The 27,747-nt window shown below is 48.8% G+C and overlaps 1 protein-coding gene across 4 annotated transcripts; it reads left to right on the top strand.

Moving 5' to 3' along the window:
• Positions 1–3,344: 3,344 nt before the first annotated feature.
• LOC102517328 (short chain dehydrogenase/reductase family 16C member 5) lies at positions 3,345–18,723 on the top strand. Of its 4 annotated transcripts, XM_014564655.2 has the most exons (8): positions 3,345–3,494; positions 6,934–7,280; positions 11,381–11,431; positions 11,666–11,797; positions 13,994–14,093; positions 16,059–16,203; positions 16,861–16,986; positions 18,349–18,723. In XM_014564655.2, exons 2-8 carry the CDS (start codon positions 6,948–6,950, stop codon positions 18,440–18,442), a joined length of 981 nt encoding a protein of 326 aa, XP_014420141.1. In that variant the 5' UTR covers positions 3,345–3,494; positions 6,934–6,947; the 3' UTR covers positions 18,443–18,723. The 4 variants fall into 4 exon arrangements, with proteins under 4 accessions (XP_014420141.1, XP_032326124.1, XP_006191117.1 ...); XM_032470233.1 differs by lacking the exon at positions 16,861–16,986; XM_006191055.3 differs by lacking the exon at positions 11,381–11,431.
• The last annotated feature ends 9,024 nt before the right edge of the window (positions 18,724–27,747 follow it).

Genomic DNA, 27,747 nt, shown 5'->3' on the forward strand with positions numbered 1-27,747 from the left:
CAGAATGAAATAATGCCATTTGCAGCAACATAGATGGACCTAGAGATTATCTATTAAATGGAGTAAATCAGACAGAGAAAGACAAATATCATATGGTATCATTTATATGTGGAATCTAAAAAAAAAAGATACAAATTTTATTTACAAACCAAAAACAAACTCACGGACATAGAAAACAAACTATGGTTACCAAAAGGGAAATGGCAGGGAGGGATAAATTAGGAGTCTGGGGTTAACAAACACACGTTACTATATATAAAATAGATAAACAAGGACCTACTGTATAGCACAGGGAACTATACTCAATTTCTTGTAACAACATATAATGGAAAAGAATCTGGAAAGAAAAAAACATATATATGTATAACTGAATCACTTTGCTGTACACCTGAAACTAACATTGTAAATCAACTATATACTTCAATCAAAAATTTAGAAAAAAATAATAGATGGTTTCAGGTTAAGTGGGGCCTTGCCCAGTTCCAAATTACTTTATATTTTATTTCAATACTCTTTTCAGTGTTTTGTTTTTTTCTATTAAAACTATTAGTCCAGGCAAATGCCCTGTATCCTGTTTCCACTCTTTGTATTTACTTCCTGAATTGCAGTCACTCAGGGTTTTGTTGGGAAGAATGTTTTATGTTAAAGTGTCTTTTGCTCTGGTTTCTGGAAATGGAATCTATCTGCTTACTGACTTCTAGTCAGTCCTCACTGATAGCCCTTTCTTTTTTCTAGCACCCTATTATGTTTTTATTCACATTTTTATACCTTCCTGTTCATTTCAATGGAATTTTGGAAGAAAATGGGATACAAATGTGTATGCTCATCTGCCATCTTGAGTGGAAATACCTGTGTACATATGTTCTAAGAAACATTTTTATTATGAAATAAAAATATGTATACAGTGGAAAATCTGGAAAATATAAAAAGACACAAAGAAAAAATAAAGATCAAAATTCCACTATTCAATAATAAAAAAATGTTAAGATGTTGGCAAATTCATTACCAGCATTTCTAATGCATACAAATAAAAGTTCCCATAGAAAAGTAGGATCATAGTAAACATTTAGTCTTTTACTATGCTTTTTAAACTCATATTATGTGAAGAATATTTTCCTATATCCTTGAAAAACATACTTTCATTTAAAAATGGCTGTAGAGTACTCTAGCTGCACATATTTCTCAGAAATCAATGATCAATTTTTTTTATTAATATATGTATTTCCAGAAAGAGTAATACATTTCCATGAAACAGTCAAAAGTCTCCTTTCTGACCCCTCACTCCTAGTGGCCAGTTTCCCTTTCTGGAGTCAACACATGACATCTGGCTATTTTGAAAATATAAATCCGAACAGGTGGAATTAGGGGAGAGGTGACATAACCTTCTAGCTCCTGATACATACTTGCTCTCCAGAAATGTGTAATTTATACCACCACCATATAAAGACATTCTCTTTTTGACCATTTAATTTGACCATTTAATATGCATTTCTCTAAGTATAAAGTCAGAACAGTTTTCCATTATGTTCATTAGCCCACTCTATATCTGCCATTAAAAAGTGTCTGTTCCTAGCCTTTGCCACCAGGGACCCTTTAAAAGCACTTTTAGTTTTCAGGATTACGGTCATCCTTCATCCACTGAGTGCTCCCCACACCAAGGGAAAATGAGACCTTTTCCACACGACAGGCCCCCTCGTTCCCTGACTTGCATCATCAGAGGAGCCCCACTGCATTACATTCATGTTTTGTCTTAATGAGGCTTCTAAGAATGCTGGAGATTTCTTTCCTGAGGTCCACTCTGAACTTCTGACCAGAGACGAGGGACAGCCCAGGATTTTTCTCAGAGAAACCATGAAGACTACGTAAGACTGGTTATTTTCCAGCGACTCTCCATCTGAACTCTTGCAGGTAAGCTCTGTGGGATTCCATCACTCGGTTTTTCTGTGCCTTAGTCCACCACCCCCAGTGGAGTCCCTCCACACCTTGACCCATTCTGTCTCCGAATTGGGAAGGCTCTTTCTGCCCAGCTACCTCCCCTCATGCAGGCTGGTTAGGTGCCCATCTTCCGTGCACCAGGGGTACCTCCGGTGCATGGCTGTATCATCTGCATCATCTGCACATGCGCATTCCTGACTGTCTCGCCCCCCTCCACCACCCTGGGCAAATGCTCTGCAGTTCCTCCAGCCACGCAAAGCTCCAGACACACGTCCTTGGGTGATGATCGCTGAGCTAAAGCCAACAACGCACACACCTCCCCCATTCCCCTTCCCACAGGACAGCTACTTTTCACAGCTCACCACCGCCCACGGAACACACCATAACCTCCTAAACACTGGAATGACATTCAAGGCTCTCCCCTACATCCACTTCTCCCGGCCCTTCACGCAGACAAATAAGGAACAAATGTGCAGTCCCTCCCACATCCAGGTGTGTCCCAGATATAGGTTGGCTAACCATGCTCTCCAAGAATTCACTCAACCGGGGGTGAATTCGAAATGCAATCTTGACCCAACTCTCCGTCTTCCCTTCAGCACCTCATAATTTATTGATATTTCTGCCCCTTTCACCACCCATCAAACTCCACTCTCTAGCATAAGCATTTCAGTGGTGACATATTAAATCATTAGCTAAGATTTTTCACTGATTTTTATCTTTTTTTTCTTGGCCAAGGTAGCACTGCGTCTTCTGAACTTTCGTAAGTAGAGAAGACGTTGACTAAGTACCGGCTGTTTGGGAAGCACTGTTGGCTTCCTTTTGTTCTCAGCCTCATCTTGTTGAGACAGACTTCTCCCTCGCCCACTTCTCTGGCCTCCTGCCAGCGCCACACCCACGCCCGGCTCCCCCATGCCCACACGCCGGAGCCCGGCGCCGGAGAAGCCGTGGCCCCTGACCCTACGCGGAGGCGTCAGACGCTGCGGGGAACTGGCCTCTGCGCCCCGCGCCGCAGGCTGCACAGGCGGGACCTGGCTCCCTCACCGCGGCTGCATCGGACTGGCATCTGCCGCCCTTTGTTCTCTTCCGCAAGGGTTCCCAACCTCAGGATGTGCTTTGGGAACACCTGGGGAACTTTTTCATTGCTAGTGCCAGGGCCCCTGCTAACCCACAAATTCTGATTTAATAATCCAGGGTGCAGCTGGGACGTCGCAATTTTTAAACGTCCCCAAGTGATTTTTGTGCTCCGAATCCCGGCGCGCGCGTCGGGTCCCCGCGACAGAATTGCCAGCTTCTGAATCTGGCCGCCTGGGAAAAAAAAAGAAAGAAAGAGAGGGAGGGGTGAGAGAGAGAGGGAGGGGGAGAGAGAGAAGGAGGGAGGGAGGGAGGAAGAAAGAGCGTGGCCCACGTGGTGCGCAGGCCCCCAGGGCGTCCCACCCCCAGGCGGGCGCGGAGTCCCGCCCTTGGATAAACTCCGAGCCTCCCTCGGCTGCGAGCCAGTGACTCGGCGCCTGCTGCGGACCAGGCGGGCTTCTCAGCTGCAGCAGGGCAGCGTGACCTGGGTGAGTTGCAGAGGTGTGGACCAAGGGGTGGGTTGGGGGGCCAGCTGACCTCTGGGCATGCGAGGCCCGCAGTTATGAGCTGCGGACGGTTAGAGGCCGCGGCCGGGGGCTGTGATGGAGGGGGACGAGCCAGAGGGAGCGCAGGGTGCAGCGTCCCGTAGGCGCCCACCTCTTCGGCTGCCCACGCGCCCCAGGTCCCTGAGGAGGAGCTGCTAGCCTCCCTCCCCATCCCGGAGCAGAGTGGGATGCCTCCCTGGTCCCCTTCGGTGCACTCTGCCCAGGTGGCCTGCACTCTGCTGCTCTCTGCATCTACCCGTCTCTCCCCAGCCCCCTCAACTCACCCCATGGGGCAGACTTGCGGCCGCGCCCTGGACTGGGAAGTGGACGTCACCTGTTTACACTGCACCGTTAGCTCAGCTTCTGGACTAAGTGGGGAGGCCGTGGGATGGAGACACCAAAAAAGTCTTCAGCCTGATTAAATTTAACACATACGCTCCCTGACTTCCTAAGCAGGAGGTTTTACACTAAAACCAAACCGGACATTTACTCGTGTTTGCAAGTACGCTTGCCATAACCCTCTTTCACTGGGCCAGCCAGGGATCGGTGATCCACATGCCAGCAGGAACAGCAATCAGAGCCCCAGCTGATATTTATTTTGCTGCCATTAGGTGCCTGGCACTGTTGGCAAGGCTTCCACACTGGGGGAGACGGTGGGGAAAAGGAGGGGAGATGATGAGTAACCTGGCAGGTGTGGAAATCCAGCCCAAAGTCCTCTGGCCCCACCCTCTGCGTCTGGGAGAGGGCTATGCCCAGGGCAGCAGGGGCCTTTTTTTTTCCCCCAAATTTGCTCAGAAGTTCCATATGCAGTAGCCCTGACCATATGATACTCCTTAATTCTTCACCTGTATTAACCTCCTTCAATTTCCATACCTTCCTTGTGTCATAAATTTCAGTACGTGCTAGTAGAATCCCGCTAGTCAGAGGAGGAAACTGAGGCACAAGAGATGCAACAATTTTTAACAGGGATGCAGAGAGGTTAGTGGCAGATCCAGACTTTCATCTCTAGATCTCACCGCCTGTGCAGGTCCCCAGCAGACACCCTGAACGCCAAATGAAGGGGACCTCAGGATGCCAAGCTCTTAAGGACTTAGGAAGCATCTACCAAGACAGGGGTTAACAGTGGGCTTGTGTTGTATTAGTGGGCTGCATCACGTGAGCATTGAGACAGCAGAAAACTGAAGTCTAGGACCCCCAGCACTTACTTTTATGTCAGCCAGGTCAGTGGTGAGACTTCCAGCCACCTGCATGGTGCTGGAGACACTGAGGAGAGAGGCAGAACTCTGTCCTCCTGGTGTGGACTTACATCACAGTATGCATGGCCAGGTGTGGGTTTTCTCATGGAAGGAGTGTTGGCAGCACCCCAGCTGCCTCCTGCATAGTGTGCCCAAGATGTCACACTCCTGTGGGAAGTCTGACCTTCTTCCTTCTGGTCTGCTGGTACCCACCCCTGACTGTGTGCTGAAAACGAGACTGTTCACCCATCAGGGCACATTCTTTCCAAGTTCTGCACAGCCTGCGTGACCCAATCAATCATCCACAAGCTATTCCATGAAAATAAATCCAAGCAAAGTGGCAGAGAGTCTGAGAGCCTGTTCATCCAAAGTGAAACCCAGTACTCCTTGTTGGACCAGAACATCCATGTCCCCCCACTGCCAGCATTCTTATGGCCTGGACAGCCCTGGACACAGGGCAAACCTACCTCAAGACTCAAACTCTTCTGTTCCTGTACCAAGCAAACCACTCCCAGATCTCTCTGCCCCACACCCTGCATCATGTACACATCCAATTAAATGTCAGTTTCCCACAAGGCTCTCCTGTTGCTTCCTCCTCTGATCCCAAACTAAAGCAGATCTCCTGTCTGCTCTCTAGAGCACCTTCCATTTTTCTTTATAATACTACAGCCTGTAATGATGTATTTCTTGCTTTACTAGACCCTTATTATGGGGCAGAGATTATGGGAGGCTGCCCACCATCGGACCTGTGCAGGGTCAGTGCTCAGTAAACGTAATGATGAACTCACCTGGCCTGCAGGAGCTAGTACAGGACCTCGGCTAAACCACACACATGTTCTCTTAGGTCCTCAGTCTTGCCTGGAGAATCAGCCAAGAAGCAACAATTTAGGTCAGGACAATTTCCTAAGGGTCTAACCACGCTTCGGTGAATCTGTGATAACTAGTCTCTCCTCAGCCAAACTGCAAAGTAAGGGAAGAACTGCTGTTCTTTAATGAAGTACATCTCCTGCCCTTTATCTCCGCCTCTCAATTGGCCACCTTATTCATGGAAGCCCCCTCCCCTACCTCCCGCAACACAGTAGGCCCCTTCTCTTGACCTGGAGGAAATAAGACCTTTCCTTCTTTCTCAGCTGGCTGTTAGTAAAGCATCTTATAAGCTCATTCTCACTAAAGTGACTGATAGGATACAAGCATTGAGCCTTGTATGAGTTTGTCAAGGGAAGGCCTTTTAGTTGTTCAGCAAACCTATCGAGTGCCTTCTTGTACGCAGCACTATGAGTCTGAGAAACAGGATAACATCATAAAGTGCTTACTTTGGGCTGGTATTGTGGTCACACGTACAGACACTCTCATTCCATCTGCAAAACCACCCGAGGCCACAGGACCCATAAAGGTGAAGAGACTGGGAGCCAAAGTGGCTGCGTGGCCTGCCCCAGCTTCCACGGCTAGGCAGGGGTAGGGCCCAGCCATCTGTCACTGTGTCCTACAATCACAGGGCCCAGTGGTACGTGACATCGCGCAGGGGCTGCAGAGCCTGGAGGGGGTAGGGCAGGTACACTGTGCTGATGGCAAATCAGTGGGGAAAGCCTTAGCAAGTCTAATTGCTCCTCTTCAGGTAGGTTATACAAATAGAATTTTACATTTTCCTCTTGAATCTCAGATTTTGAAGAACAACAGTAGAGATGAGAAAACAGAAACCTAAAAGGAGGCAAAAATAAAACCAGAAGGGTAGCAGTTATGTCATAAATCACAACGAGGTCAAGACTCTGACATGAAATCAATCAACAGGACGTGTGATTATTATGAAGAAAGGTTAACTATGAGAAATAGTGAGCTTTCTCCTTTGGGTTAAATTTGGGCATAGTTACAGTTCCTGGTTGATGAACGTTTCCGTCTCAGGTAACACTCAGCAGGTACGCGGGTGTGCAGTGAGCTTGGGGCTCTGAGCACAAGTCAGCCAAGACAAGACCCTGTGGGTTCCCATCCCTTTCTAAGTTCGGAGTCTGCTTCTGCTCTGAACCGAGAGATGCTGACATCACACTGCTTTGTTTCTTCCACCATTTCAGAAAACCACGTGCTCTGTGTAGTAAGCAAACCCAAAGGGAAGGGATCCCTGGGTCTTCACGTGAGTCTCTCTTTCATTACAGGTGTCCGCCAGAACATGGCGCCCAGCGTGAACACAGCCAAGGAACTGTCCATTTTCTTAGTAAAGGCAATGTTTGCTTTTCTGGAGGCTGCGATTTTTGCCTTAATCCCAAAGCCACTGAAGAATGTTGCTGGTGAAATCGTACTTATAACAGGTGCGGGGAGTGGACTTGGAAGGCTCTTAGCCGTCCAATTTGCCCACCTGGGATCAGTGCTTGTTCTCTGGGATATCAATGAGGAAGGCAACGAGGAGACGCGCAGGATGGCTTGGGATGCTGGAGCCATGACGGTCCACGCCTACACCTGTGACTGTGGCCGGAAGGAGGAAGTGTACAGGGTGGCCAATCAGGTACATCTCGGGGTGCTTCCCGTTTCCTCTGGGGAGAAGGCACACACTTCAACATACATCAGTTTCTTTGTCTGTTTGCCTCTCTCCACATCCCTTTAACTTAAAAAAGTACTGGGGGGGTGGGAATGAGCATTTTTGAGTTTTCACCACTGCAATCCACCATGCTAAGCACCCTATATGAACTGTACCATAATCCTATAAAGCCAGACCGATCGCTACCTCCACTTCACAGATAAGGAAATGGAGACCTAGGGCAGGCACGTTGCTCACCTGAGAAACACAGGTAACGAGTGGCAGAGCGACAGCTGGGACTTGAGTCCGCTGACTCTGAGTTACATCCTCTAACCAGCACGCGTGCTGGCCGTGCTGGACCCCATTACAGTCAGTGTAAGAGATGGGTGGTGGCACCCCTCTTTGAGGGTAAAGAAACTGAAAAACAGGGATATGAAATAACCTGTTCAGGGTCACAGAACTAGCACGTGACTCAGCCAGGACGTGAACCCGTCTCTAGTCTGATTTTAAGTCTGGTTGTTTCCCCAACTCCTGACAGTGCTTGCCACTGAACATGCATTTCTCTTAAGTTGTCAGATGGAAATCAGAATATTCTATTCATCCCAAAGATCCTTAGCTGTAGCTGCTCCTTTGGCGATGAGACAGATGCACTTAGAAAGAGTGCTCTCAGGAAACCAGAGCGCCGGTGGCCAGGGGTGAGGGTAGCGTGTTCATTCACCGAGGTACATACGTGTTTGTGGCTACCTCTTTTCCTTCATGAGGATTTCCCTGGCCTCTCATTGGTCCACACATCACTCTCCCGGGCCACTTTTCTGTGGATCTCAGAATTGCCGATTTCACAAGGAGGGAAGCGGACGGGCTTGTGACTGGCAGCCCAACCGTGCCGGCAGGCTCTCTCACAGCTTGCAGGCTCTAACCAGGGTCTCTTTGCTGCTTCCTGTGTCACTCCCTAGTGGAAAGGTTTGCAGGTCCCTGGCAGGTGGGCTTCTAACTTTTAAGTTTGTCTTTTGCTTTATATTTTACACATCAGTTCCTACCATCACCGAACGCAGGCTGCCCGGGTCAGTCTAGGGATCCAAACTGACAAGCTGGCGTGGGCTTATGCCGGGACCACCCTTCAGAGTGCAGGGGTGTCTGCCGCAGTCACCCTGACAATTTCAGCTCTTTGCACTTGGAGCACCGATCACCTGGCGTGTTGACTTACACTGATGCAGACGACTTCCACGGCCACTCTTAAGCAGTCTGGTTCCTATTTAAACACGAAAGAGCATAAGAGATTGAAACTCTAAACCAACCATTCCTTCTTCTTGTTCTTGATAGAGGGAAGGTACCAGAGGAGTTTTATCCCTTAGAGGGATGATCTGGGTGCAGAGTTTCAGAGCTGTATAACAGTGTTTTATCTCCAAGGTCCCCAAAAACTTTGAGAGCTTGTGTCCCCAGCTCCCAGCTTGGCACCGAGTTCAGAAAGTCCACCTTGCTACTCGGCCTCCCAGATGAGACAGTATTATGAATAATAAACACAAGACCATACTGGAACTATGGAGTTGCCACTCACCCTTCACAGGGCATGCATGTGACATGACTGTGTATGCAGTGCTCCCTTAGACGAGGAAAATCAGAATTGATTTGTTGGCGTACTTCCAATTGACTGCAAGGTTGCAACGGAAAAAAAAAAACCCTCTATTTGTAGCATCTGTGAAAATTTCTTAAGGTTTATTACTGATTCCTGATATCCAAAGTCAAATTTCAAGATTGTTTCATCTCTTAAACCATGTGGTCACTGGTAGAAGCAGACCTTTCCCTGTTGCCCGCCAGGACTAGTAAGTAGTGGCTGGGAACCTCAAACCAGCCATCCCCGGCAGGTGAGATTAGACAGGGGAACGCACGGTCTTCCTGTGGATTCTTGATTCCAGAGCGAGGATGTTCGTGACAAAATCCTGCCGGCAGGAGGGCACAACTAATACGGGAGGCTTGTCTTTGAAGGTTGAACAGGCTGTTGCCACATTCTTAAAATGAGGAAAATAATGGATTCAAAAAAGAAAACTATGAAATACTAAAATCTATTGCATCCTCCCTAAGATGTCAGTCCTGGGCCCCTTATGAAAACAACACAATGTGGGCAAGCTGATCCTCCGCCCAAGGATGAGAACTGTATTGGGTTATCATCGATCAGTACTAGTTAAATGTAGAGTTAAGTCACAGACAGTGACGCCCTTTTCTCCCTGACGGAGCAGAGGCTGAATACTCCTGATGCCTTTCTGTACTAATTTAAAGGGAAAAAAGTAGACTTTGGAGCAAGACAACCCTTTTTTAAAAAAAAAAAAAAGGATAACCCTATGTAGGAAATAGACAATAGCACGGAAGACTACTGACATGAAAAAGCCTGTCACAAGTGCTTAGGTTAGTATATTTAAAGTAGGAGTCATAAACATACAATTTTCTGTACAGCCAAGATGCAAGTCATGGATAACAAAACCCTGGTGTTGCCTGCTTTGAACTTCAAGTCTGATGCTTCGCACATCAAGTTTATGATAGCAGGCTTTAGTCACATGTTTGGTGGCAGAGGAATCATGCACCTGCTATCCCTCTGAGATGTCACTTGTAGCTTTGCCGTCCCTGGCTGAGCTGGGACATCAGCCTCCAGCCTGCAGCCCTAACCGGCGTGGTTTTCCCCCACGCAGGGCTCAGCAACTCTCACCGCTGTGCCACTCGGATTTGATTGAATATTTTAGCCTCTCTCTGCATCAGACTTTAAGTTAGATTGTTTCCAGTGCTTTTATCTGAAAACTTCAACATAAAACGTGAGGTTTCCTCAGCCTTGATTTCATCCTAAGTTTCCCCGAGGCTGCAGATCTAGCTGGCTAGCAGTTACCGAGCACACGTCACCCTCGTGGCTGAGACCCAGGCCTTGCACAGCAGCAGGTGACAAAGGTGGGAGCATCCGCCTGGCTTCAGTGATACACCCTCCCTGTGCCAAACTGCACCACCTGCACAGGCAGGTGCGCACGCACGCACACACACAGAGGCCTAGCGATGTAACTGGTCCTGCTCGGAGCCTCTTGGCAGCCCACAGCAGCTGTGACCCAGGGTTCCCTCTGATTTGCGGGACAAGGCCCCTGCTGTGTGACACAAATGACAGGAACAAAACTCAAAACACGAAGAGGTGCAAAGGGACAGCCCCACCACCTGTCATCAAGCCTGGAACATCCTGAGCCCGTTTCTGACCAAGAGCCAGCTTCACACACTGAAGGTCTGCTGCAAGCGGAAGGTGCCAGTGGCACTCCCAGAATTCTTATCTCTAAAACGAAAGTTATTGAGAACCTACTGTGGGCAGGGTGACAGCAGCAGACGGGACCCCCTCTGACTCCTACTTCACAGATCTTACGCCTAAAAGTTCGTGGTGGGGAGGAGAACCAGTCAGCTGATGAAAACAGGACAGACGGGCTCGGAGCTGTGCTGTGTGTCTGTAGCACGTGTGGGAGTATCACACACCCTCCTCGCCCTCCCTACTCACTCCGTGTGCTGGGTCTTGATTCACACGGCACAGCTGTAACGCCTGGGGTCCCATCGCGGTAATTCAAATGATGCGCTGCTGACACAGAGCCCAGGACAAAGTTGCTCATCACTGAGCACAAGACTGGCTCCACCAGTAGAAGGAAAGTAGTGTTGCAGCGTGGGGACCGCCACAAGAAGTAGGGGAATGAGAATTAAGGCATCAGACCTGGGTCTCTAGTGCACCACTGCCTCTGCAGAGGAAATAAAACACACTTTGTTTTGAGAGTGTTTAACTCGTTCTGGGTTAACAGGGCCTGGAAGCACGTAAAACTAAGGGAAAGTAAACCCAGATCACGGAAGGGATTATGGGCAAACCTCGTTTTACTGTGCTCTGCTTCATTGCAAGTCACAGATTCTGTGTTCTTTACAATTGGAAGGTTTTTCACACACTGAAAGCTTGTAGCAGCCCTGCCTTGAGCAAGTCTATTGGCACCATTTTTCCAACGGCATTTGCTCACCTCGTGTCTCAAGGTCACATTTTGGTAATTCTTACAGTATTTCTTATCTTTTCAATACTGTTATATTTGTTACAGGGATCTCTCGTCAGCGGTCTTTGTTACTACCACAACTCACTGAAGCCTCAGGTGATGGTTAGCATTTTTTATCAAAAAAAATTAATTAAGAATGTACTTTTTTAGACATATGCTATTGCACGCTTAATAGACTACAGTATAGTGTAAATGTAACTTTTATACGCAATGGGAAACCAAAAAAGTTGTGTGACTCGTTTTATTGCGATATCCACTTTACTGCGGGCGGCCTGGAGCCGAGCCGTGCCTGTGCTGCATTCGTGGTTCTGCTCTTACTATTTAATTCAGGTTAAGAAAGAAGTTGGTGACGTTTCCATCCTAATCAACAATGCTGGAATCGTAACAGGCAGAAAGTTCCTCGACTGCCCAGACGAGCTTATAGAAAAGTCTTTTGATGTGAATTTCAAAGCACATTTATGGGTAACTATTTTTCCTTCTCGTCATAAATATAAAGTTACTCTGATGTTAAAAGCACCTTCCTCTTGCTCTCTTGTAATAGTATTAGCCTCTAAACAAAGCCCAGATTTCTCAGTTTCAGACTTGTCCTAGTCTACCCAGCCGCCCTCTCCTGATCCAACTCAACCTGTATCTCCCAGAGCGTCTGCTCAGGGAGTCCTACAGAGACACAGCTGTCCTCACGTCATAACCATGTGCCAATGGCCAGGCTGTGTCAGGGTCCATCCCAGGCACCTCACGAATAACCCTTAAAACAGCTCAGTGAGGTAAGGGCTCACAGAAGTTAAAGATGACAGCTCAAGAATCAAGTGACCTTGCCATGTGCCTAGGCTGGAAACCTTTTGAAGTGAGAGGAGGAGTGATTCACAAGCATCAATCAGGTCTGTTCTGGACAACCAAGACTCACGGTCGCCTCACTCAGAACCTAACGAGGGAAAGGAGAGTTCCCCCGACAGCCCTGGTGACTCCGTGCCACGGGCATTAAGAGGCACCGTCCTGACTTCCAAGGCCATGTGCCCGCTTCCAAGATGCACCTTCCTGGCCTCTGCAGAGACCAGCCACGCCAGCCTCCCCAGCTGTGCACATGCCCCAGCCCTGCCTCTCCGGGCTCTTGCTCACAGCTTGCCCTCCCCTGGACCAGCTCTCTCCATCCGGGAGGGAGTGTTCGCTGGACATTTCTGAGACACCCCTCTCCATCCCTCCACACCATCCACAGGTTCTCCCGCCCAGCGCTCCTGTGACAGCCTTCACATCCCATTCGGAGCGTGTAGGTTTCCTGTCCCCTGGTTCCCCAGAACCACCATGGTGCTGGCGGTGTTCTCGGTGTTCTGTATAGTTTTCAGGAGAAAGATGGAAAGATTCAGAGAGCTAAGTGGCCACCATGTTCCTTCAAGAACGGCTGCAGATGGTTGATGCTGTCTTGTTCCAAACACCCCTCCACTTAGCGAGGACGAAGTCAGAAGGCACAGTCAGGATGAAGATGAAGGTGTCATCTACAAAGAGTCTCCACTCTGTGCTCTTCACCCACCTGTTCGTCCCCGTCTCTGTCATGGTGTCTGCTTTCTGTTCTTTCTCTCTCCCCTGCTAGTTGTTCCTGAGCTGCCGTGCTTCCCGGGCCCCCGGGCCCCCCCTCCCGCCCTCACACCTGTGCACCCTTTCCCAGCGAGTTTGCATACATCCTCTGAGTGCCTGCAGAGAGTAGGCACGTAATTGCTAAGGGTCGGAGAGCTCACGGCGACCATGCTCGCAAGGGGCGTGTCCCCACGGGGAAGCCAAGTGACTCATCACGGACCATCGGAGCCCAGAGCACCGTTCATCACACTGCTGTTTGCTGGGTTTTGATTTTCCACTTCTCTCTACATTACTTTCCCTCTGAAACTCATTGCGATGCAGACAAAGGTGGTTTGACTTTTATACAGGATCCCTTTTCTCATATGTATTCATATTTGAAAACATGAAGTAGACACTTATTTCACAGAAACAGGCAACCATCCCGATTTGATTCATCATCCCTTTGTTGCGCAGCACACCTCCCGACGCTTATTTGGCTTGTGCCTTCCTTCTCCGGCTCCCACGGGCCAGGTGACGGTATTCTATGTACTGAGACACAGCGTGCGTCCCTGCTCACAGAGACTCTCTTTTATAACACGAGATAAAAATAAGAAACCGCTGTTCAAAGAAGTAAAGATGAGTTTAAAAACAAAGTGATATTTTTAAACCAAAGGCAACAGCCACATGCCCTGTGAACAATGTTCAGGAACACTTGAAATTCAAACATAAGCCCATGGGGCAAAAAGGCGCTGTAAATCTAAATAATCAGATCCTTCAGTGCTCTCGCTGGTTTGTGGACTGCGACTGCCACAGCTAAGATTTCCCTGTACTGCTTCGATTGTTGTCTTCATACTGTGTTTTTGAAAGGCAAATATGAGCAAAACATAAGTCTGAGTAAGTTATTTTTTAATAATATTGGAATTGCCATCAGGAAATTTAACAGGTTAAATAAGTTAAGATGGTCACTTTCCAGATGTTAAGTTTTACTATCCCAGTGCTTTCGGGTACTTTTTGAGCTTAAAAATTTTTTTCAATCACAGTAATCATACATTGAAAAAATAAAATAAAACGTGGTATAAAATGTCAAACATTTTACTTTGCTCTTCTTAGACATATAAAGCCTTTCTACCTGCTATGATTGCTAATGACCATGGACACTTGGTTTGCATTTCAAGTTCAGCTGGATTAATTGGAACAAACCAACTGGCAGGTAAGAGAAATGTAGTATTTCATAAATGCAGAATTTTTTGACTGTAACTTGGTTAATAGCTGTGAATAATCAGCAGGGATTTGCTGCCCTAAATTCACTGTGCAGCAAAACTGCCCATCAGCTATACCTGCACAATGCTGAAATGTGCACTTTGGAGTCATGAGGTCTTATGCAACCCCCTGGGTTTAGAAAAAGAAAAAGAGAGAGACCCTACTGATAAATTTCTTACACAAGAGATTAGCATGGTCACCATCCCCCAAAACTCACCTAGCACTGTCACCAGGGTGAAAAGGGGGGCCCTTCCGCCTTATGAAGTTCCCATTAAGTAGTCTCCGCTAGCCATGAGTTTGGAGAAATTTCTTCACTTCAAGAAACCTACAGTTAACCTCTTTGCTTTCTATTGAAGACCTGCAGGAAGTGGTTGTCACTTCTTTTCTCCCACCTGACGACATTAGCAGTGGGGAGGGGACAAAGAGATACACCAAGATCTTCGGTGAAGGAGGCCAACTCGGGAGCTCCCTCTCAGAGGGGTGCAAGTCTCGTCCTTGCCCCCCAGGGCTTCCCCTGGGGCAAATGTCCTGAGTGTGGGCTCAGGCCCGCCCCTGAGAACCCTAACTGTAACCCAGCTGGCCAGTGGGACACTTCCTAGCACGCCGGAGCAAGATTCACAACACTAGACCTAGCACAGTACGTGTCAGCCACACAGACAGGTTTCCAGAAGCACAGGTCACCCCAGGTGCTACTAGTCTTCACACATCTCCCTGCTTTTCCCTTCCTCTGTCCTTCTTAGAATTCATCAGGTGTTATCACCTCTCTTACAGGTCTGAGAAATACAGGGCTTTGAAATACTGCAAGTGTCTTTGCTGATCCTATTAATCCTTTTGTTGTTTTTTTGGATGCAATACCTCTATGCTCAGATGCAAGATTCTCCCACACCCTGCTCCCCTGAGGAACCAGTGCAAGCCCTGTGAGTCCCCACAGGGTGGGTGGCGGCTCCCCCGCCTCAGAACCACCACGGGTGCTGCTTAGAATGCAGATTCCCTGGTCCCGGGCCATATCTGCTCATCCGACTCTCAGAGGTGCAGGGGTTCGGGCAGCTGCACTTACTCCAGATGCCTCAGATGCCCCTAGAAGCGGCTCCCCGTCCCTTCCTCTCTCACCTTACCCACCATCCAGGGCAGCGGCGGCGCCGGCCAACCCCACCCCTGACACCTGCAGCCTAGTCCTGGCTGGCTGTAGAGGCCGCTCCCTGGCAGAGCAAGGGAGCGTACAGCTCTTGCCCCCTCTGACCGTGCGAGGCAAAGCAGAGCTTAGGACCGCGTGAACGCCTTTCCTCCAGATGTCTCCGTGCAGCAAACTGAGTACTCAGGTGTTTACTTGAAGTGAGGGTGACTGAGGACAGAAAGCTCAATCTTCCCACTCCCCCTGAACTTCAATATACTTGAGAAGCTCAGGTTGACGGTACCGAGTCCTCTGTCTCCCTTCTGAAAGAGGAAGAATTAGAGTTGGAAGAAAATGGACCCGCGTTGTCACGCCCTACGCTGCTCTCCGCCGCATGGACTCCTACTTCGCTTACTACTTTCTCTCTTCTTTTGTGAGCCTTCCTGCCTCAGTGGGGCTGAGGTGCTCTGGGACAGGGACTGGACGCACATCTTGTACCCACGTCACAGCTGGCACGGCGTCTGACCGCTCACTAGCAGGAATAAAGCCCAGCTGGGCGACCCCCGGGAGGCTCCCTGCAGCCTGCTCCCCCTGGAGTCTGCTTGGTCATTGTCAACTGACCTAGAGATGACGGCGGTCCTTCTCTCTCACTCCTCACTTCTTCCGGGCGAAGCCGAGTGCGAGCGCACAAGCACGCACTCTGGCGCTGCTGTCCATTCCCTGGTGCTGCTCGCGTTACGGAAACGTTAATGTGATGCCTTCTACAAACTTCACACCATACATTAGCATTGTTTGCCTTTTCAGATTACTGTGCAAGTAAATTTGCAGCCTTCGGATTTGCTGAATCTATATTTCTAGAAACACTTGCCCAGAAACAAAATGGAATCAAAACCACTATTGTATGCCCATTTTTTATAAAAACCGGAATGTTTGAAGGTTGCACTACTAGGTAAGCATGTCCTTTGATTTCCAAGAAACTATATTTTGTTTTAATGATTGGTCATGTATTTTACTAGGTTCTATCTGTTTTTTAAAGTTGTTTAAAAAGATATTTTCTCCAGGAGTCATCCTGATTTATAATGAATGGTTTCAGAATTACGTTTTTCCTCAAGTGTGTCAGTGTCTAAGATGTCGAGTCCAACGGGAATGGTTTTTCAAGGCTGTATCCAAGCACAGCCACCCCGAGGCCCAGGCCCGCTCCTCCCTCTCCTCGGCACTCCCGTCACGGCCCCGTTCAGCCAGCCGACTCCATCCTGCCCTCATTCCCGATTCCACAGGACTTGAAATCATTAAAGGGGCACAAACGCCCAGTCTGCACTCGTGAGATGACAGGCAGTTACTTTTCAAAGACATGCTGCACGATATTTAGACCAACACCGTCACACACATGTGCGTAACATCAGTGTATTCGTGAGAATCATCATGTTCCATAGCAAACTCTAGTTATCACTCACCACATTGATGATAAGGGAGTAAGGAGAGAGATAAACCAAATCTGGAAGGGAAAGAAGAAGATAAATGATAATGTCTTATAACTGTTTTATCCAAATTTGTAAGAACTGCTTTTATTAATTTCTTGCTTTGGGTTTTCTTTTTGACTCCCCAGCTGTCCTTTTCTGTTACCGATTCTGGAGCCAGAATATGCAGTCAGGAAGATAGTAGATGCTATCCTGCAGGAAAAAATGTACCTGTATATGCCAAAGTTTATATACTTTATGGTGTTCCTAAAAAGGTAACCGTATCAGCTTCTATGGCTCCTGTAATGTGCCGATCCAGTCAAAACTTGACTCCACATCCTATCGAGGAGAGCCACTGAAAACATTTCTGTTAATGAATTTTGGTCCCTCAAATTTGCATAGCTTCCGTGAGAAAATGGAGTTGGTACTGTAATTCCAATTGTAAAGGACATGGGACTTAATTTTTTCCAATGTTTTTGAATGATTTTAGAGGTTACATTTACTTTATAGGCTGTCAGTTCTGTGCCCATTTGAAAGAGATCTGCAGAGTTCCTGAGAAGGCTTTGAAAACCTGGCGTTCAGTGATGGGGAGTCACACCACACAGTCCTTCACACACTCACTCCACAAGCACCCGAGGGCCCAGGGTGTGCCCGGCACTGCTGGCCACCCTGGGATCTGGGTTACAGCAAAGAGAGACAAGAGTCCCTGCTCTCATGAAAATCCTCTTCTTGGGGGGTTGGTGGAGGGAACAAACAAAAAGTAAAGTGAAAGAAAGGCATTCTGGGAGGTCGTAAGTGCTATGACGACATCTAAAGGAAATACAAAGCAGGAGAAGGAAATCCCAGGGCGGGAGGTAGAGCGCTGCACCCTGAGATTCAGTCGTCAGTGTGGTGCCCAGTGGAGTCTCATGCAGAAGGCAACAGTTGACTGGAGACCTGAAGCTGGAGCGGGCAGGACCCCATGGGGATCTTGGGTTGCCCCAGAGGGACACTGAGCACAGGGTCATTTTCCTTACCCTACTGCTAGGACACCCCCTGGGCATCTTGGGCTGCCCCCAGAGGGACGCCACTCTTAGGACAAGTCTCAGGTTTGTTTGCTGTGCCTCCACTCACTCTGCAAGGTGAATGTCAGGGTGGACAGGGTCAGAGTGCTCTGCCTGGAGGAGGGGAGGACACCCAGTCTTAGCTGGGTCTTGCCAGAGGTCTAAGGAGCTCCTGCATCAAATCCTCCCAGCACTCCCAGAAAGAAAGACTGACGCCCTCACTCGAAGCTGGAAGAAAGGGCGGCTCGTGAGCTCAGTGACTTGCTGGGGACGGCACTGTGAGGGACAGAGCTAGGGCGCAAGCCGGGCTCTCCGACTACACAAGACTTTACTGCGTCCTAATAGTGACGCTTTGGAGACTGACGGGGAAGCGAGCAAATGACATAAATAAAGCAAGGAGGGATACAGAGACCCTGGGCCAGCGTCTTCCCATGTAGCGGACAAGCCCCGAGTGACCATGAGGCAGGCACATTCATGCGCGCGTGTGTGAATGACTTCTTCTGCAACAAGTCGATGACGCTGCTTTTCAGCAGAGCTGGTAAAGATGCTTCAATGAATGATAACCAAGAACGTTCACTCTTGTGTTCTCTTTAGTTTCTTGCCCTTCAAGGTGGGAATCCTTGTGGCCGAATATTTGCGTGCCCTTCATTTTATGGATAGCTTCACTGGCCAAAAGAAGAAAGACTGAAGCCCAGCTCTGTGGCTGATGTCCCCTGATACCCACCATGACATAACATCTGTTTCAGTGAGGAGAAGTGCCTTTGCCCGACAGAATGTATCTGGAAACTACAAGCACCACTCTTAGTCTGCTGTCTGGACTCAACCAATGCCTTTGAAAACCTTTAACCAATCTTCAACCAATACCTTTGAAAATAATGTCGTTCTGCTTTTCTGTTGCGCTTTTTTTTTTTTTTTTTAAATTTGAAAAGAATCCCACTTCCATCATTTCTGCTTGTGTCAGAGGCGGAAGCGAGAATCCTCTCTCGTGAGCTGCTCTGTGCTTTGGTCCCTGGGGAGGTGGCTGCAGTGGGGCAGGTAGCCGAGCTCGAGCCTGCACGGGGAAGTGGAGCTGAGCGCCAACGAGCGTGGGTGAGTGCTGAGCGGGAGAGCCCCCTCCCCAGACGACACGAAGCTTGCAGCCCTGGCCTTGCTGACCGTGCCACCTGGGGTAGAAAAGGCCAGCCTCGCATGTCCCTTTTACAGAGTAGCCGCACAAATGCTGCTTTTTTAAAATTTCTATTTTTCCTTGAAATGTAGTTGATTTACAATGTTAGTTTCTGGTGTGCAGCCAAGTGACTCAGTTACTCATTTACATACATATGTATTTTTTCAGATTCTTTTCCATTATAGGTTATCACAAGAAATTGAAGATAATTTTCTATGCTGTACAGTAGTTCCTTGTTGTTTATTTTATATATAGTAGTGTGTATCTGTTAATCCCCAAACTCCTAATTTCTCTCTCTCCCCTTTGGTAACCATAGTTTATTCTCTATGTCCGTGAGTCTATTTCTGGACAAACACTTATTTCTACAGCCCTGGGTGCTCACAGACTAAGTGCCAAGCCTGCTGAAGGTACACCAGAGCCACCGTGTCAGAAGCCTGACTGCACATTCCCGGGATGACCTGAGGAGGCAGTGACCCTAGACCAAACCCTATGTAGGATCACATTCCTTCCCCAGAAGAGACCCAAGAATGGTTGCTTCTTCCTCAGAGAAAGTGACATTCTGCTGAGTTAGATGAACTGCTCCCTGTCAATCCAGAAAGCATATTCAAGACGTTAATTTCATGTGCTTAACTTTGTGTTTCAAGCTGGGATTCTTGTGAGGTTTGTTTGTTTGTTTTTCTTTTTCACAGAATGAACAATTTTGTCCATTTGTATTCATCAGGGCTGCCTTCATTTCAGATCTCTTGTATTCTTAAAGTTTAATCAACTGGCCAACTGCTTTCATGCTTTGGAAATTAACTATAAAAGCAAGATGAAGAAAAATACGTTAATCACCATAATCCTGGTGCTCCTGCCCAGGCTGGTGGGGGCACCTGTCTTGCAGGAGAAACGGCAGCCCTTATCTCTTAGCTTCTATTGTGTGGGGAACAGGAAGGGATGAGAAGACCTTGGAAGACTCTGAGAGTCAAAAGAAATGAGAGTTTGAATATCTTGGGGGTAAGATGCTCTTAGAGGGGTGACAGTCTCAGGGAACATAGAGTCTAGAATCCACTCTGAGTGACTCAATTCTCGTGAGCTGCCAGCATGATTCTGACAACTCTGCCCTTGTGTTTCCTTTCCATTCCATTCAGAAACCGTTAAAAAAAGAACTCGCTTCACAATAATGAAACGAGAGCTCATGTTTACTGCGGCTGGGGGGGGGCAGCTCACTTCATACACATTATTTCTTTAAACAAGAATAATAAAGGTATCCAGCATATTCCGAAGAAGAAAAGGCATTTTATTTCATATCTTACTTCACTGTAGATGTGCAAGGAGAGGATCAAAGTCCTTCTTACAATAGCCAACTCATGCTCCAAATCCTTGGTTGACAAGGTTAATTGAGAGAGAGGCACAATATTGCTCCTATATGGCAATTCCAAAAGCGTGTATTCCAGGGGCCTGTCTATTTAGTCAACAAATAAAGAAAAGCCTCTCTGGGGATTTCGGAGAACAAAGGTCTGGGGCAAGGCAGGCACCCTCCACGTCGTAACAGCAATTATTTCTAATTGGAGTGCGTCTTGCCTGGACTACTACAAAGGCCTGAAATATAACTGTGGTTTCACAATACCCCCACAAGTGTCTAACTGAATTTAGATTTACTTGAACGCTCATGTGAGAATAGAGCACGTGTAAATCAGAGGGCTCTGCAGGGTAATAAATAATGAGGTGATCATGCCGCTGGCGAGCAAGTGTCCCCAGCCTGGGTTTCCTACCAGTTTCTGTCCAAAATTTCATCCTCATGAGGCCACGATCAACAGCCCAGCATCAAAGACTCAGAAGGCTGGAGGATACGGGCCGTCCCCGGGGGCGGGCGCCCTGGCCCCCAGAAGCATCATCTCACGTCCGGTGGTCGGCATGTGGCTCAAGGACAGGAACTCCTGGGATCAGAGGGAGCCTGGCAGGGGACCCCTGTGACCATGCTCGCTTGCTCACTTGCTCTTGCTCTCCTCTATTTCACTTACTCATTTTTCTGGCTTGGATTTTACACAGTGATGCTGTATCAGTCGGCTGGGGCCGCCATGACAAATTACCACAGACTGGGTGGCTTAAACAACAGAAAGTATTTTCTCGCAGTTTGAGGGGCTGGAAGTGTGAGGCCGAGAGCCGGCGGATTCGGTTTCTGGTGAGGGCTCTCCTCCCGGCTGCGGACAGTCCTCCGTGTCCTCACATGGCCTTCCTTTTCTGCGTGGCCTCCGAGAGAGAGATCTTGCTCCTTCTTTTGAGGGCACTAATCCTATCCTGAAGCCCCACCCTTGTGGCCTAATTAACCCTAACTACCTCCCCAGGGCTCCATCTCCAGATACCAGCTCACTGGGAGTTGGGGCTTCAACACATGAATTTAGGGGAATACAAACATTCAGTCCACGCAGATGTCAAGACAGAGGGAAATCCAGGCCACGGGTGACCTTTAGACTCCTCAGTGTCCCAATGCTGAGGTGGTCACGGTTTGTCAAGTGAAATCACTTAGAATCTTTGAGGGAGAGTGAATCGGAGATGCCTGAATGAAACCTAACTGTAAGCTCTGAGAGTCAGCACTTGAGGCGAAAGTGACTGAGCATCTGGGCCACCAAAGAAGCTGACAGGCAAGATACCCGTGCAGAACGGTTCTCTGCAGAGAAACCCAAGCTCCTTCAACGCCTGTTTTGGGATTATCCAAGCGCCCCCAGCTCACTCCTCATCCACGCTGCCAAGCAGTTCCCCTTTGCTGCCTGTGGACAGGCCAAGACAGGGCCTTCGAGGAGAGCCTGTGGCCTGGATTCCCCCACCCCCTTTTTTTCATAAGCTCACTATCAAACTGGAAACCAAACCAATAACAAGTGCACAAGTGACTATTGCCTGTTGCCTTGGGGAGGCCACTCGCAGGGTGGAAACGACAAAGGTCCGCTGCCCGTGCCTCAGAGTGCACGTGCCCTTGGGTACCCTCACTGCAGATTGGGGATCCGGGATGAGACTGGTAAGCTAGCTCAGCTCATCGTCCTCCAGGCCTGGGGCTTCCCTGGTCAGCCCCACACGGGTCTTCAGCGTCATAACTTACAAAGGGAGCAAAGAACTCCCACTCGCCCTCCATCCAAAGCCAGGCAGACCCGTCACCCCTCAGGGCTCCTCCTTCTTGTCCCCAGGGTGGCCTCAGATCTCCTCTCTTTTCCAGACCACCACAGCCCATCACTTACCTTCCCAAGGGTAAGTCCCTTTCCTACGTCACCAACAAAATTGAAGCTCAAGGCATAAACTCCTTCAGTTACCCAAAGCAGTGTCCTCAAAGGCGCTGCTTCTGCCTCTGCCGCTCTCCTCGTTCACAGCGAGCCTGCTCAGGGCGATCCGTCCAGGGCGTCCTCGGAGGCCCCTCACCCGTATCTCAACCCCTCCTACCGCGATCTGCTCCCCCACGTCCCAGAAACACACTGAAGACCATGTGAAGACCATGTCTTTTTGTAAAGACACTTTACAAAAACCTCCATCCCGCGACCGCAGCACCTCTCTCCTCCCCACAAGTAACAACAGCCTTTAAAACTCAGCCCAGAGTAACTCGTCCTTGGAGCCTCCTCGGCTCCAGCCTCCACATTCACCACATCACAGGGGTTTTGATGAAAAAATCTCCAGGGGTTTCACTCCTTGGCCTTTTTTATGTCTCGGGACTGATACTGTGACCCTCTCTGCCCCTGGCCCTGGGGTATCTGCCAGGTGGCCACCTCCACCGCTCACCCTCTGAATCATCAGCAATCCTCAGGAGGCCGTCCTCGGGTTGCTCACCCTGTAGACTCCCCTGGGGGCTCCCCCTCCCATGCTCCACCCAAACCGCCTAAGCCAGAATCCCAGGTGTAACGCCTCCCTCTGCGCTCACTTCACCTTGCACCCCCACATCCAGCCAGTCAGCTGACCCCGTCTGCTCTGCCTCTGGCCTGTCACCGAAGGCTGTCATCACCATCCCCTGGGCTACAACCTTAGTTCAGGCTCCTAGGTCTGTCCCCTGCCACTACATTGGTTTCCCAGCTGGCCTTTCTGCCCTGAGGCTTGCCTACAAGTGAGGACTGCGTTCAGCTAGGGTAAATGAAAATCCCAGGGTTACAAGCATAGGCTTAAAGAAAGTAGAAGTACTTCTCTCTGAGGTTGAAAAAGCCTGGAGGTAGGTGTTCGGGCTGCTCCATAGCCATCAGGGACCCAGGATCCCCCTGCGTCTGCTCTGCATGGACTGCAGCCCAAATGTCAATGATGAGAACAGTCCACAATGACCACTGAAACCTCAGCCAATACACCCACATCCCTGCCCACAAGAGTCCAAGAATCAACATCCTCTAAGGACAACCCGTGGACACTACCCCCAACAAACACCACCACCACATTCTGTTAGCTATGTGACCAAGCCAGCCTGCAAAGGATGTGCGGTGTGGTCTCTAGTGTGCAGCGCACGAACCAGCTGAAAACCAGGGTTCCACCATCATAGAAAAAGATAAGAACAGACGCTGGTGTCAACTGACAGTTCCATCCCAGCCTACTTCCCCAAATATCCAGGCATCCTCTTATCAGATGGAACCCACAGACCTGCTCCACCCCAAAGCCTTCCCACTCACTGCAGGTCTCGCAAAGTCCAGAATTTCTGGTGCAGAGCAGCACTCCGCATCAGACCCAGACACGGCTGCTCACGGCCTGATGACCAAGAAGGTAAAAGGTGAGCAATTTTCCCATCACACTCAGCACACAAGGCAGCTTGGAAAGCAGGATGGTCACGATTAGAAAATAGAAGACAAGAAAGGAAAAGAAAAGAAAAAAAAAAGTCAAAAAAGGAAAAGAAAACGGAAGGAGAGGGGAGAAAAAAAAGAACCTTCCATTCAAAAGTAAAAGCAGGCAGAGGCCTTGTCTCCTGCTGGTCCTTTACCCCAGCCCCTCCTGCCAGCCATCCCAGCTCCAGCCCACCTGAGCTGCTTCCTCTCCAAACGCGCCCAGTCCTCTCTAGCTTCCGCACCACACCCGGGTCTCCTCCTCTGCCCGGAGGTGGCTTCCTTCCCTTCCCTCACCTCCTTCCCCGCTGAGAATTAGGGGCGCCCCTTGCCTTCCTCCCTCTGCAGCGAAACCCCGCACTGTGGTCACCTGTGGTCCTGCCCTTCAGAGCGGGGGCTGCACGCCGCTGCACGCTGTTTCCAGTTCCCAGGGGGATCCTGGCAACTCTGGTCACAGCCTCCTAACCTTTTCAGAATACACTGAGAATACACTGAGCGGGAACCGGCAGCCTTAGGTGTCTGCTGATGGGTGTATTTCATAGTGCTGTGTTTTTCAGTTTTGAATTCCTCTTCTCTTAGTTGTAAGTTTCTCTATAACAACAGCATATTTTTTAAAAACATAATACACCTTACTTAAAAAATAAGATGGGGGGGCAGGGCAAACACAGCGATGTTCCATGTGGTGGAATTTTGCTGAGCAGGAATCAGGAGGACTCTTGAGAAAGGAAGCTCCTTCTCCGTGGTCCTGCTCAGTTCTGCTCTGTGCCACACACCCTGCTCTTGCCCGCCACGGTCCTGCATGGCTCTTTGTTACTCAATGTTTCCAAGACACATCTGAGATAAGCTTTGCAGACTCAGTCCTTCCTTGAACAGACTGTCGCCTCAAACTAGAGGTGGGGAATTACAGGCTTGCTCCGAGCCTGGTTTTGGAGTCCTTTGGCAATACAGTTAGTTGCCTCAACAACTCAGAGGCTTCTGGTGGATTTATTTCATCCAGTTATCTGGGCATTTAAACCCCTGCCAAGGACCTTGCCTAGATAAAGCTTTAAGCCCAAGGACTGGCACCTGTGCTGTGCCCTGCCCTACCTGCCTCTCTGTCTCTGTTCAGTGAGGACTCCCTTGGGGCATCAGAAGCAGAACTTTAGGGGAGAAGCCACACCTATTATTTGATGTTTGCTGCTGTGCTGGTTTCCATGTCTGGCAGACAACCCTTAATGGAAGGTGGTGGAGAAAGGCTTAAGACCACAGTCTCACTTCTGCTAAGGCCACTGTCTGGAACCCACACTTCCAAGGGCTTCCCATGAGACAGAGAGCGTCAGCCAGTTCAACTATCCAAGCACTGGACTGCAGGTAGAGAGGGCCTCCTGGAACAGGGTTTTGTTCCCTTAGCGCTCTTCATGTACATGGGTACTCCCCAGTCTGGGTTCAAGTCTGGGAGACTCTGCTTAAAGCAGGAGAAGCATCCAAGTCATAGCAAAATTCTGAACTTGTCTTACTCAGTGGGTGACAAAGATTTCAAGGTAGATGAGTAAGATCAACTTGAACCAAACATTTCCACTGGCTGACAGTATTACCAGATTTCTAGCTGGGAAGAGTCCGAGCACTTGCCACCTCCCACCTGAGAACTTGGGACTTTTTCCAGATACTTCCATTTCTGCTCAGCACTCCTCTACAAGGTTCTGAGGTCCAGATTAGTTTAAAAGCGAGGTTGATCTGTAATAATGATCCTAAATAAGAGTGAGGTAAGAACTATAAATGTGTCTGTCGTGGGAAAGTCCAGAGGCAAGTGAACCCTGCCCTCCATGTTGGTTCTGCTCTGTGATGTTCCAGGGACCTGAGCGCCTGACCGCGCCTCACTCAGCCATCCCCCGAGTGCGGTCACCACTGTTATCACCAAGACGGCAGCCATCACAGAACCTTCCAGGCAGCAGATGCAGGAAAGGTCAAAGATGAAAAGGACAAAGGCATCAATTCACCCTTTAATGATACTTTTAGAAATAGCCACACAACACTCTCTTCAAACGTTATCAGTCAGGTGCCAGTGAGACCGGGGATGGCGGGGGCTGTTACAGCAGCACGACCCCGCCTAACGACCGCAGAGATTTCTGAAAATGGGGAAATGGGCATTAGTCATCTTGACCACAGGCTCTCCGAGTTACAGACAAGGACTTAACTCAGTTTAGCTATGCAACTTAGGTCAAGAGATTTGAACTTTCTGAAATCCTTTTCCAGTTCTGCAGATGACTATGATTCCTCATTGGCTGTTACAGGATTCAATGAGCTGACAGTTATGAAATGCCCAATGGAGGGCTGAGCACACACTACAACATGCAGTCAACATCAGTTTCTACTACGTCCCCTACCTAAACTCTGACCTTAAACTTCTAGTTTGTAGCAGTGTGTCTGGCACCACTTAAATCTCTTTATAACACATTTATACTGACCTTTTCTCACCTGTATGTTAAAGGTATTTTAGTATTTCACTGTGGGAAGTGGGATTATTTAGAGCTACAGATTCTTACAGAATAAATACTCGTTTCATTCTTTGTAATCTAAAAGAATTTGCCTGCCACTGGAGGTATACCCCCCAAAACAGAAAACGCAACGCTCTACTCTGAGCTCTTACACACGGCGCTGCTCAGCCTCCAAGCCGGCCGCGCGTGTCGGCAGAACTGCGAATGCACTTTGGGTCTTGATTGTCTTCCTCCTCGCGGTTCCTATCTGTTCTCTTTTCTCCTGACTTTCTCCTCTCTAACGTCTCTCTCTCTCCCTTCCTTCCTTCCTTTCAAAAATATGTATGAATGTCCTTGACGTTTCACTCCCTTTGCAAAGTACTGTGTGCCAGGCATACAAATACACGTTATGGGCTGTTAAATGGAGGATTTTCTTGAGGTCTTCTAATTTCGGCTGAAGCCACAAAGCTGAGAACACGGGTAGGAAGGACCTTTATGTTCTCAAAAAAGGTGCTAGACATAAGCACACAGGATGAGTGGATAGACAACCAACTTGAGGTTTCAGGTTTCATCTTCCAAATGTCAGGTTTCATCTCTGACATGGAAGTCATCATTCCCATCTTTAACAACAAGATCTGGATACACTGAAAATCAGTTACTTTTCTTTGATCCATCAGAAGACTGAGGGAAAGCCACCACCCCCAAATCTGGAGAAGATGGTTCAGAGAGACACAGCCAAGATCTGCTTACCTGGAGCAGAAACCACTGGAGCTATGGAGCACTAGCAATACTTAAATGGCAATTCTGACAAATTGCTAGAGACTGAGGATGAATTAGCATGAGAGTGAGAAACTCTCGGGGATCAAAGTTTTCAGAGGGCCCCCACACTTCAGCAGACTCTACCTCCAGGAATCCCAGCAGGTCCTCACAGGGAAAGTCTGAGAGAGCTCCCTTCCTGGCTCTGAGGAAGAGGAATCACTGTGAAACAAGCCCAGAGCTTTCCCCAAACCAAGGCCACTCTCCAGGGGAAAGGACTTTGCCAACGCCTTATCCCAGCAGGAGGAAGGTCATTCTACGTGCCTCCAGCGCTAATGTCTCACCTAAGGGCAAAAAGTAGTCAGTTCAGGCCAATGCTTCAAGGCAGTGGACTGGGAACATTGCAGCCAGGGAAGGAAGAGGAGGCAGGGAAAAGCTACACCCCTGGAAAACATCTGTGAAGACCACAGCTCTGAGAAACAGCCCCACCAGAAGGCGAGGCTTAATCAGAAGTTTGTAGACTGCTACCCTTCTCCCCACACCTTAGCAGGTACCAGCAGAGCACCGGTGCCGTTGACAGCAGATTACTGCTGAAGACACGGCAGCACACGAGCTCTCGGAAAGGAACTACTTAGAGAAACCCAAAGACAAGCAGGGGGACAGAAGCGAGGGCTCTGGGTGGATCTGAAGCCTCTGGCACTTACAGCTACAGCAAACATTAAATACAGCACAGCTCCTAGGAAGATTCACATCAACCCTCACACCAAAAACCCATTTACCTCAGTTCCCATAGCCCATAAAGCATGTTTGGCGTTCGGCAGAAAATTACAAAGCATGCCAAAAAACTAGAAAAAAAAAAAGT

This window comes from Camelus ferus, chromosome 29 (genome assembly GCF_009834535.1).
Source record: "Camelus ferus isolate YT-003-E chromosome 29, BCGSAC_Cfer_1.0, whole genome shotgun sequence".
Classification (NCBI taxonomy): domain Eukaryota; kingdom Metazoa; phylum Chordata; class Mammalia; order Artiodactyla; family Camelidae; genus Camelus; species Camelus ferus.

Coding starts and splice junctions, on each gene's coding strand:
- LOC102517328 (XM_014564655.2), top strand. CDS start 6,948: ATGGCGCCCAGCGTGAACACAGCCAAGGAACTGTCCATTTTCTTAGTA. Junction 11,798..13,993: donor ATTTCAAAGCACATTTATGG/GTAACTATTTTT, acceptor TGCTCTTCTTAG/ACATATAAAGCCTTTCTACC. Junction 16,204..16,860: donor TTTGAAGGTTGCACTACTAG/GTAAGCATGTCC, acceptor TTGACTCCCCAG/CTGTCCTTTTCTGTTACCGA.